Below are 12,079 nucleotides of genomic sequence, written 5' to 3'. Positions count from 1 at the left end.
CAACTATAAAGGAGTTGATAGGCACGATTTAGGGCATCGACTTCCCTGATCTCATGAGACGGTCACATAACATAAACATTTGTGTCAGTGTACCTAATTAGAGTGCAGTGACTGATTGACAACAGACAGCGCGGGTACATTTTTCCTTTCATTTTACCCAGGATACCACTTTAAAGCCTCTGCCAAAGCCTGTAGCTGTCGACCTAGTTTGTCTCTGAGGATCCTTCAGCTGCCAGTCATGCCAGCAGCTGGTGTGAAGGCATGACCGGCACACAGCAGACAAGCCAGCCTCCGTGGGCTCCGCATTTCCAAACCATTGCTGAACTGTCAGCCTGAAGGCGAGTGACGGCTGGTCTCAAACAGTGCAAGTAAACAACGCACAGTTTGAGTCTGAGGGACATTGTCATTCCTGGAAATAAACACTCACAGCACGAACTTCGCCTCTTCTGGCCATCTTTGTCACAAATGACCTTTCTGCGTTCAGCATCCTTTCAAAAACAAAATCCAGTGAGTGCTGTATTGTCAGACTCTAACAAAAATGCGGCAGATTGAGTGAACGATGTGAACCACATTCAATGTGATGCTTCTGTGCCACGCAAAAACAAATTGTAAGTATGCTGGGTGAGAAGGATTGCAAAAGTGTTCAACTGGTAATCAAGATGCTGAAATATAAATAAATAAAACTTACATACGTATCAAGTTTCATTACTTCACGATCTGCATTCACAGTACAAAATCGTTCTGTACATGCAGGAAACAAACTCAGTTTTTTTCAACATTGAAAACTGCGGCTTATAGCCTGAGGTGGCTTGTATATTTATTTATTCATTTTTCTCAAAAAGTGTTGTTGTGGCTTATATCCAGGTGCACCTTATAGTCAGGAAAATACCGTAATTTGTATTTGCTTTGATATTCTTTACTGTATTATATGCAATCTATCTCCCCCCACCTCACTTTTGGGCATCTTCGAGTGTATGCGGTTTATATGATAAGTGGTACAAATCCGGCATTAGGTAGAGAGTTGGACTCAAATGACCAATCGCGATAACACATAGATAACATCATCATATCTGCCGCAGTGTGGCTTCAAGCCCGTCTGGCCATGAAGCTGGATGAGCTGATGTCTGCCAGCACTTTTTTTTTTGGTGGAAGTTGTGTTCCCAATCTCAATTTGTAGTTGTCACACTAAATGCATTCTTGGTCGTAATTCAAAGTGAAATGTAGTGATGGGAAAATGAAGCATCAAATTTGCTTCATGAACCAGCTGCTGTATTTTTCAGTCCTCTAGATGGCACTGTTGCTTTAAATAAAGGCTTTAAAAAAAATGGCAATTCAGTGTGCTTTCAACAGAGAGTGCCATCTACAGGAGTCCAAAAATACGACAACTGGTTCATGAAGCAGATTTGAAGCTTCATTGACCCATCACTAATGAAATGTGTTACATGGTCCAGCTACCGTGTGCAATAGGTCAATTTTCGCCTGCAGTAAGATATACTCTCAAAATCCCAATACATGAAGTTGCTGTCAAAAAACAAATTGTATAAAATCACACTCGTCACTCTAAAGTTTAACAACTGTAAAATGTTTTCATTAAAGAATCCCAACCGACAATGAACCTGTGCTCTGTTACGAAACAGTTCAACTCTGCAATCACCCTGAACTTGAGGAGTCGATCCGTTTACCACACGCGTACAATTTTGTGCTTTGTGATGATGCGCGCGGTGAGCGCAGAGCAGCAATCTTTTGAAATGAAGACCGTTATTGCAGCCATATCGTCAGACCGCTTTCGAAGGCCTATTCAACAGAGGGGTAATGCAGCCATACTTTATGCCATTAATGGCTTGAGTCTTTTTCTTTGGAAAATGCTGACAAAGAAAAAAAAGCAGCACTCGCAATTTAATGCGAGGATGAGGCTGTGTCAAGCTTGGGTTGGAATACCGAACCAATAGTTATGCTTCCAACCTTGTGGGAACTTCTTGAGAAAGGCCATTTGCTATTCTCAGTGCACAAAACAAGGTCCATAAAGGAAAGCTTGGAAGAATTTTGAGTGGAAGACCAACCCAGAAGCATTGAAGCTGTTGTAGTGGTAAACGGGCAACTCAAGATTTTCATTAAAGTGGCGTCCTGCGTGCCACTGTTGCCGTCACATTGACGATTATCGCAAGGATGTATATGGATTGCAAAAAAAAAAAATGTTCATACAACCAACAAATCATTTTTTTTCTTCAATTCCCATTTACAGGAGCAGTGGTGAAGCAAAAATGGAATCTCGGTGCAAATGTTTTGATTCAACAATGTATGAATGAATATTTTGCATCGTCGATAACGATTGTTGTAACCTATGGTGTATATTGTAGTGAAAATAGTAAAGTTAAGTATAGTATTGTGAAGCTTGGTAGTGGCCCTACAAGAACATCGAGACTTTATTTGGGATTGGGGCACTGTCGATGGTGGCAGTCTGAGCTGATGACTGAGTTTTAAAGTGACTGGTTCATTCTGAACACAGCCACATCCCTAGGGTGTGCACACTTATGCAACCACATTGTCTAAGATAAACATCTTTTTGCTTCTACACTGAAAATTTATTTTTTTCATTTGAGTTGTACATGTTATAGGTTACAAATAAACTCACAATTGCAATGCGCATGACCAAAATTGATTGCGGACATAAAAAAAAAAAAAAAAGACTATGCGCTTTTGACAAAACGCTGACATATGGACTCACATAATGATGATAAAGGGAAACCTAATTACGTGTGACGCATACCGAGTCAACCACAATGCAAAAATAATTAGGATGCACAATGCAACTCTTTTATCTGATGTAGCAGAATAAAAGCATTCTTAACCACAAGCCACAATACCTAACCCCCAATTGGTCAGTTTTTCTGCCAATGAAAAAGTCATCTGATCAATATTTCTTAAGAGACTGCGGGTGCTGAAAGTGAAAAGTGAGTCCCGGTGTGACCTTGCCCCACAAACCGCCATAAAATGTCATTAACTAATTTTGCACATATTTCATGGATGAACAATGCTCCATGGCCACACAAGGTGACAACATTACTCACCCTGATGCCCAGCTCGACATTCTCTCCCCCGTACACCTCCATGCCTTCATCCAGCAGACCTATCTCCTCAAAGTACAGCCGATCCACAACAAAGCAGCCAATCAGGGCGGGGCTCCTGCGGGAAGAATCGGGATGCAGATCGGTATCGTTGGCTTGGTAGAGTAAATGCAGAGACAAAAATAGAGGAGGCGGATAAAGATGATAGATGTGTGCTTGAATAATGCACATCGAGGTCGGGAATCACAACGTAACTCATTCATTTTCTCGCTGTTACTGGAATACAGAGGTGCCTTGAGATAATAATGACTAGACACGTATTTAAAAAATAAAGAAAGAGCATATATATATATATATATATATATATATATATATATATATATATATAAATTAGCGATTAAGAAAAAAAATAAGTAAAAGGTGGTCCATTGTACAACAATGCATGACAAAAAAACCCACTTTGCCAGTGAATGTAATTTACCAGCATGTGATGTTCACTTACTGGATGGGAGCACTTTTGTTCCCCTTGTGCCACCAGGACTTTGGTGGGTTGAGGTAGCGACACCACAGCTCCCAGTCAAAGCCCTGGGCAGACAGCGGATACTCCTCAATCTCAAACGTGTCGTACTTGATGTTATCAAACGAAGGGGAGATTATGCGAGTTCTGTCCTCTTTAATTCTCTGAAGAATGGGTTCAGCCCTATAAATGAGACGGAGAGAGCGCACACGGAATTGGAGCGTTTGTGTTGGCTGGCGTCTTATCACCCTCATTATCATGCTTGTGCTTATGAGAGCGTACAGAGATGAATTCATTTATTGCCCATCTGATAAACTAATGGGAACTGCCCTTTGTGCAATGTGTGCAAAGATGAAAATGCTAAATAACAATTTGGGAACACATTGAAACGCATTTTGCGGGTGAATACAAATGATCATCGTGCTGTATTTGTTCACAGGCACATTAAGCAGAGGCCAGGAAGTCATTCAAATATATTGCCAGCAAATCTACTCAGAACAGCGAGAGGCTCACCAGCCAACATTAAATTCCACGTGGGCATCGAAGAGGGCAACGACCGGAGCAGTGGCGGCTCGCCACCCGCTCACTCTGGATCGGATCAGGCCCTCCTGCTTGGCATGCCGCACCATCTTGATGAAACCCGGACGCTCACTGTTGGTCTCTGACACAAAATCCTCCAGCTTCTCCTTCAGCTCTTCTGCAAAGCGCGCACACACACAAACACGCACGCACACACACACACACACACAGGAAAGTTTGTGTGTTGCAGTATCTCAAAAAGTTCTTGGAGATGACGAATGAAGTCAAGCGAAAAGTGTTGGTGAATAAACTTCCACCCACGTTCTCCTCCAGTGGGCATCATTTTATTGGAAGGTATCCAACAGTATATGCTCACATCACTGGACCAAAGAGGCTTCTGCAAATTTGAAGTCTAGATGGATTTTTAGGGGCTGATGCCAATTCCGATATTTGGCAGAAACTTGATTAATTAAAAAAAATGTATGCAGTGAATGAAATAAATTAATAAGTTGTTGGTCCCTTAACACTTACAAGAATATATTAATCAGCAACATGTATGCAGATATTTTGAGACGTTTGATTGTCATTAGCATTTTCCTATGTTGTAATGTATTCATGTGTAAAAAAAAAAAAAAAAAATCTGCCGATTTTTGCCAATTTTAAAATAGCAAATTTCAGCCGTCGTGAAGTCTGTTTGTTGGCAGTATTCGTGAGCAAGTGTAAGACTACTTGTCATGTCTTGAAGAGACGTTAATATTTCACAATTTTCGTGTTAGTCAAAGATTTTGAATAAGTTCATATTTCCTCATGAATGAGTTCATTATTCTTGATTGCTTAATGCAAGCTGTTAAAACTACTGATAAAAGTGTGAGAGTAAGAACTCTTCTTTTTGTGGATCGTTTTTGAATTCGTTGATGTTAGCGCATCCGGTTCAATAGTGGATCTTTGACGTATTTCACCTCCAAAGAAAAAGTGAGATGTCCTCATATTTGCATAAGAGTAGTTCATGACGTGGTAAACGTACTCCAAAACGCTTGAACCTTGGAAGACTTTCGTCTTTGTGAGTGTTACTAATTTCATAAACATTTATTTTAGGTTTTGTTTCATCAAGCTAACTGCTCATGTACGACCTGCAGTATGTTAATCTACTCTGTGTTACTTCTTTGTTGCAGTTACTATATTTATAAATTTAGCTTACAAATGTTGTCTGTATGGACAAGTGAACTTCATAAAAGCAAGAAAAGTACGCCTTGTCAACGGAGTTTGAGTTTAATGTTAGTGGAGAAATTAATCAAATTTTGGGTCTAGGCAATATGACTTCAAATTTTAACTTCTAACATCTAAGAAGCAATAAAATCAATATATATGTCGAAGAAGCATTTTCATTTTCGACATGATCATGTGACTCCTTCCTGTGACCGTGTAGTGCTGTGCGATTATATTACGATTCGATATAAAGTAGTATAAAAACGTCTATCATGCCGAATAACCTTATAGTATTTATACTGTAGTGGGTTTGAAGGCTCGGACAAATTAGGTTCTACTAACGTACATTCACATAGCGTAATCTGGCATCTTTTACATTGGGTTAGCTCTGTTGCTACGCTAAGCGTTTCACTGTCTAGGCATGACTAATCGATTTACACTGGATGCAACCGTTACGCTAAAGTGGTCATGTTTGAAGAGGCACGTCTTATTTTCTTTTACCACTTTCTTTTACCATAACGCGACAGTGAAAGTTTTCAACGGATGATTCAAATAAGCATCTCACGCATGAATTTCTCTATTGAGCACGCCAGCGCTGACCGCAACGTCCGCGCGCCTCGTGATTGACAATCATTGGCGAGAGAATGAAACGGTCAAAAGTGTAATTACATTTCTCAACCGTTTATGGTGACAATTTACGTGTGGTTGCCACAAGTGCAATTAATCATTAAAATGTTCAGATGCACAAGCAAGCTTAAGAAAACAATGAAAATGTGCTTCTCAACTCATAGAAGTGCCAGAAAAAACGTTTTCTTGAACGCTAAATAATTGATTAGATGTTTAACAATGCGATGAAACCATTTTTTCTAGGTTTTATTTATTTATTTCACTTTGTTGTTTTGGGTGCAAGACAAGTTAATTAAATAAAAAAACAATAATAAAAAAGCAGTGATTATTCAAATATTTTTGTGTTGGATGTATCAATAAGAATAGCATTAAAATACCGGTGTGATGTGTGATTGGTAGAAACCAAGAAGTGACCGATAAGGACTGATATTCATCCTCGCTTCTCCTGCCTTGCCACCCAAATGTAGAAAGTCAATAGTTTGAACATCCCCACCATAAACCATTTCAGAGGTAAGCATATGTAATACAAATAAGCAAATAGTCAGGTGTAAGAGAGCTTTCAAATGTTATTTTGTAATTCCGAGCCAACTGGTTCACCCGCCCAACAAGGATGTCGTTATCCGGCAATGTGGCTCCAGCACTGCATGCTCATGAAGTGCGCTAATGGTTCCCCTCGGCAGCCTTCCGGTTGTTGGCAAGTCTCACTAAAGCTATTATGGAGAGACAGCCACTCAACTAGTTTGCGAGCGTGCGTAAAAACGGCAACCCAATATGACCTGGCATAGCCCAACAAAAAAATTGCAGCACAATCTTACTTGTGTTTTGACCTTTTCATTAGTTTCCTTGATTACTCTCCTGCAAATTCTGCCCAGCCAATCCATTTTGTTGTTGATTGGATGGTAAAACTTTGCTCGTTTCTGCATTGTTTGCGCTCTTTTCATTGCAAGGCAAGGGAAAAATAATCCCATAGAAACTCTGAAAAAAAAAAAAAAAGCAAATTGTGAAAAGAATCTGTATTTACACCTTAATCGAAATGGAATGGTGCATGTGCTATCACACCACGATCTTTGCTATTATCTATATCGGAAAACTGTGTGGGAGGCCGAGTTGCGAGGGACAATTTCAGATGAGGTCTAAGGGGGGGCGGGGGGGCTTAACTGGAGTGCAGAGGTCTTCACTATGAGAAAGACGCATTTCGCACAATGTCAGATATTAGATCGAGCTAATTACACGAAAGTCCGGCTTGGAAGGACTCCCCTCTCCATCTCTTGTATCTGATCGATGTCAAAACGCCGCAGCGAACTCTACACGTGTTTTGGAGCTGCGGCTCTGTGATGGATTTCTGGTGTGAAATCGTTAATACATTATCCCGCGTAGCTGGGAGGAAGACAGATCCTAACGGCTCATCTGCCTGTTTGCGGTGTACACTTCTTTATCTACGCTCTCGCCCACTGAGAAAAGCTGAATAGCATTCACAGGTTGATGTTGTCCCAATGGAAATTCCCAATACCACTCGCCTAAATCATTTGGCCCGATGGAGGCGAGTGAGTCTGTAAATGTTCAAAGTTTGGGAGAATTTTTTGCTTAAAAGGTTGGTAATGTGTCATGTCTTGATTGTTTTTGGTGTTAGACTTTAGTTTCATGTTTTGCCTTGTGTTCCTTGGTGCGTCTGTCTCGTTAAGCTTATTATGCCCACCTGTGCTTGTCATCCACTCCCTCGTGTTAGCCAATCAGCTCCCTCTAACGGCTTTGCGCCTCGTCCAGGTGTTCCTTGTTGTCTCGTCAATTTGTTTGTATTTAGTTCCTTGGTTCTGTTTGGTCTGCTCATTGTCTACTTTCGCATTATCGTCTAAGTCAGTCGTCCTCTGGGCTTCATCCGACCGAGATCTTGTTGCTTTTTTTTTTTTTCCCCCAAGTCCAACTTTCCCCGTGTTTGTTTAGTTACTTTGTTTGTGTTATTTTGGACTTTAATATTTTTGAGTAACCCAGAACCTTATTAGACATTCTGTGTTGTTCCTCTAGAAATTAAGTTTTTTTTTTTTTTATTTGTTTGTTTTTTTTTTCAAACCTCGTTGCCTCGCTTCCCTGCATTTCTCCTCCACCACATGAACGTGACAGTAATGTGCAATGTGCACCATGCATCTACAATCGCTAACAAAAGTTGAGGGCCTCGCATTTATTGCATTTTGCTTATAACAAAGCGGCTAGAGTGATTCATTTGTACCAGTGCGCCAACAGATTTTGCATACGTCTAATCAATTCCGATCTGTCAGCAATGAAGGTATTCTGTACGCGTATAAATGGAAAATAAAAATGATGGTGTGTTATGGCTCCCAACAAATCATAATAAGGAACAGTTCATTAAAGCAGGAGTGACTGCTGGCCGGAAGCCATCCATCTTTCACTAATGATAAACTAGTGTCACTGTGATGGAACGCAATGGGCTGTGGCACGGAGCTGAGCAGGAGCAACAGGCGCTTGCATTCATGTGCTAAATCCAATAATACATTTTTGATGCAACAACAATATAACATTGGTTGAATTGGCGCAGTACCGTCTTTGTGCCTCCATAACACGGCAGCTCATTTTAAGTGTTTTTTTAATTTTTTATTATTATTATGATATAATATATAAATCTGTTCTATTTATATCCATGAAAAGAACATTTGCAGACTAGTAGTTATGATTCATTTCCCCCTCTATGATTGCTCAATTATTTAGTTGCACTTGTCTATAAAACTTATTCATATATTTTCAATGTGACATTTATATACCGACACTTAAAGTTTCCCTGCAGCTTTTTAGGCCCATACTGTTATAAAAATGGTACAGTAGGGGTTCTTTTTCTTTTTTTTATCCCGTCAGTTACTATTCTTTTTCACCTCACAAGCTTCATTATTTGACCTGAAGGTGTTTATTTTTACCTTTTCTCTGGCATGTTTGTTTCCTTCCCTTGTTCCCGACATAATATAGACTCCTGGCTTTTAAAGTTACTATAGTGGCCCCAAAGGTTCAACACTTGTCCTCTTATGAACTACACATCATAAAGATACGCATTTGTACCACTTTGGAAGGAAACAGAAGTGTACCATTGTACCAGTAAATGTACGATCCATTTTTTGTAGTTGTTTTTCAATGAAAAAAGTATTCTATACTCATATTATTCACTCCTGGTAGGATTCGGCCATCTTAATGTCAATCACGTCATCAGAACGGGTCGCTTTGATCGGCTAAATGGAAACAAAAATCAAATGGAGCCACGGCGGGAAAAGAGGCAGGTTGCTCTGGCATGGCGATGTTCTTCATGACAGAGAACTATCAGATGCTTATTACATAATCTTTTAAGTGAGAATCAATACGAATTCAGAGAAAAAAGATTCACCTCTATGGCAGTAATGGAACTTATCAATCATATTGCTACAAGTATAGATAAAAAAGAATTTACTGTCTGGATTTTCATTGACTTAAAATAATCTTTTGACACCATCGATCATAATATATTAATGGATAAATTAGAGAAATATGGTAAAAGATTTGGCATATAAATGGATAAAAAGTTACATAGATGATAGAAATCAGTATGTACAATTAAACAACTTAAAGTCAAACCTGTTGAAAATAACTCACGGGGTTCCCCAAGGGTCTGTGCTTGGTCCCAAATTATTTATACTATATATTAATGATATCTGCTGCTGCTTTAAAGCACTTAAAAAAAATCCTATTTGCTAATGATACATTATATTGCTCTGGAGAAAATCTCGATCACCTTCTGATTACTGGGGAAACTGAATTAAATTTGTTAAAATGTGGTTTGATGCAAATGAATTGTCCTTGAACTTGAATAATACAAAGTTCAAAATCTTTGGTAACAGTTAAATTAAACACCAACTAGCAGAAGGGCCTTTTCTGTTCTAGCACGACCATAAAGTACATGGATGAGTTTGGTGTTCAAGAAACGAGAGCGAACAGATGGAATGAGCGAGGCACCACATCGAGTAGACACCGTAACACTTTTGCTTCAGTTTCACAGTAACACCTCATCGGAAATAATGGAATTTGCGGCTTATCGAATCATCAGTCTTGTGATAGGCTACAAGTCTTGCACAGACAAGACTTTCCAGGCCACAGTGTGGGGCGCTATCCAATTAAGTAGGAATGAGCGAGGTAAATTTGCCCTTCTCCCACCCGGCACTTAATTCTCCCCCTGACGGCATGTTTTCTTGCATGCTAATGTTCTCTGGGACGTGAGCTGTGACGCCGGCAGTTGAGAAACACAATGCAGCGGATGACTGACAAATTTGGTCTCCCGAGATGGCACTATGTCCTACCTACCACTGCTATAAAATCCTGCAGCGGCTCGGTCACCGGCATCACTAGCTGACATTTATTACGATATCGCATTATCTTGTATTTTACGATCATTTGGCTAATCTTGCCAAATCAAGCTGTCAGGCGAGGTGGGACTGGACAATGTGTCAACGCAACTAGATAGAACAAGTGATGGGTAAATGAAGCTTCGAATCTGCTTCATGAACCACTTGTCGTATTTTTGGACTCCTGTAGATGGCACTCTGTTCAACATTGGGCTGAAAGAACAATGAATTGCCATTTTTTTAAACCAACAGTGCCATCTAGAGGACTCAAAAATAAAGCAGCTGGTTCATGAAGCAAATTTGAAGCTTCATTTTCTCATCACTGTTACTGGAGCTGAAACAACAACAATCATTTTGACAGTGGCAAGACAACCCTGTTGGTTGAGGTGAAGGTGCTACGATTCAGGGTTGTTATGTCACATAATAGGGAAAAAGCTTCCAAGACAAGCTCAAGGAGGAAGCCTGCAGATTAAAAGATGCACGCTATTCCTTTTTGAGATGTAATGTGATTATCTACAGCGAGCAAAGAACTCTCTGGGTTTGCTCATTTATTCTTTTTTAAGTATCAGAATGCCAAATGGATATTTACAACTGCCCGCAGGAGTGTGATCATTCCAGTATGTTGAGGTAACGTAACACTGATCTACATTCTGCTCCTGCAATCTGCATGTTTTGCATTATTGACTTGGGTAAACAAACTTCTCTCTGGGCCAGTAGTCACCGTTTTGATAACATCTAAGGGCTGTCTAACTTGGGTTTGCATGCTGAGACTTTTAAAAACAGTTATCCTACAAATGCATGACCTTGGCATTACTGGATTATAAAGCGTGCTTATGCACTGCCCTTGGTTTACTCGATGCAGAAAGGTAGACGGACAATGGCCATGCGGCGTAAGCTTGACAATATTTGCGAAGAATCAATACGAAATAGTCCAGGAGCTTTCTCCACTGGTTTGGACGTAAAATGGGTCGAACCTCAGCAATATGGTTTCAGTGTTACAACAGAAAGTCTAAAATACAATGTATTGACGAAGTAAAACTCTGAGAAAATATTTAATGGTCAATTATGAGTAAATGTTACTTGAGTGATTATTTTTAGAAATTTCAGAGAGAAAAAAAACGTACAAGGTTTTTTTCCATGTAAATAGTGCTCCAATTTTTTTCAGAGCAGGTAGTGAGCTTTGTCATAAATCAAGGGCCACCTCTATGCAAAACATTTGCAGTATAGCTATGAGCCACGGAGCAATTATCCTAATTAGGGTAAGTCAGCCATTAATTAAATCCAGCGAAAAACATTCTAAACTGACAACATTAAAGAGACCACAGGAGCAGTGCTGATTACATAGGAGGTGACTCTTTATGCTTCCTTAAATTACTGCGCACCAATTTCTATAATCAGGCTTGCATAGTCAATAGCGCAGGTGGTAGAAAATGGGCATCAAGCATATCCACTGTGCACATAATGGAGCATTTCGAAGCCCTACTTATTCTTAATGCGGTGCCAAGGAACACGTATTGACCAACCCTAAGGTCGCACAAATTGGAATTAGCCCAAGATTTTGGCTGATATATATACATCTTGAATGCGTTGAAACTACGGCTCGTTCAAATGTCAACTGTCAATCAAACGCTCCTTCTACGACGTGGACAAATGGATGCTATTTTTTCCGGCATATTTCTAATGCTGCGAGTTTAAGATGTGAAAATACATCTACTTAAACCCAAAGGGAAGATGAACTTTCAGGGGTGCAGGTCTAGCTAGCTCTGGTTTGT

The 12,079-nt window shown here is 39.9% G+C and overlaps 1 protein-coding gene across 1 annotated transcript in view; it reads right to left on the bottom strand.

The window, feature by feature from the left end:
• Window positions 1–12,079, bottom strand: part of galnt18b (UDP-N-acetyl-alpha-D-galactosamine:polypeptide N-acetylgalactosaminyltransferase 18b) — a 69,225-nt gene that overhangs the window by 21,792 nt on the left and 35,354 nt on the right. Inside the window, exons 4-6 of the mRNA XM_088296528.1 lie at window positions 4,096–4,279; window positions 3,568–3,765; window positions 3,069–3,183 (exon numbers count right to left, since the gene is read on the bottom strand). Of these exons, the coding sequence (XP_088152654.1) occupies window positions 3,069–3,183; window positions 3,568–3,765; window positions 4,096–4,279 (497 nt within the window). The remainder of the gene's footprint in view (window positions 1–3,068; window positions 3,184–3,567; window positions 3,766–4,095; window positions 4,280–12,079) is intronic.

Source organism: Idiotropiscis lumnitzeri, chromosome 5, assembly GCF_059441095.1.
Source record: "Idiotropiscis lumnitzeri isolate Australia: NSW breed Sydney's pygmy pipehorse chromosome 5, RoL_Ilum_1.0, whole genome shotgun sequence".
Classification (NCBI taxonomy): Eukaryota; Metazoa; Chordata; class Actinopteri; order Syngnathiformes; family Syngnathidae; genus Idiotropiscis; species Idiotropiscis lumnitzeri.
Note: the sequence above shows the minus strand (reverse complement) of the source record. Positions and strands in the feature narration are given on the sequence as shown.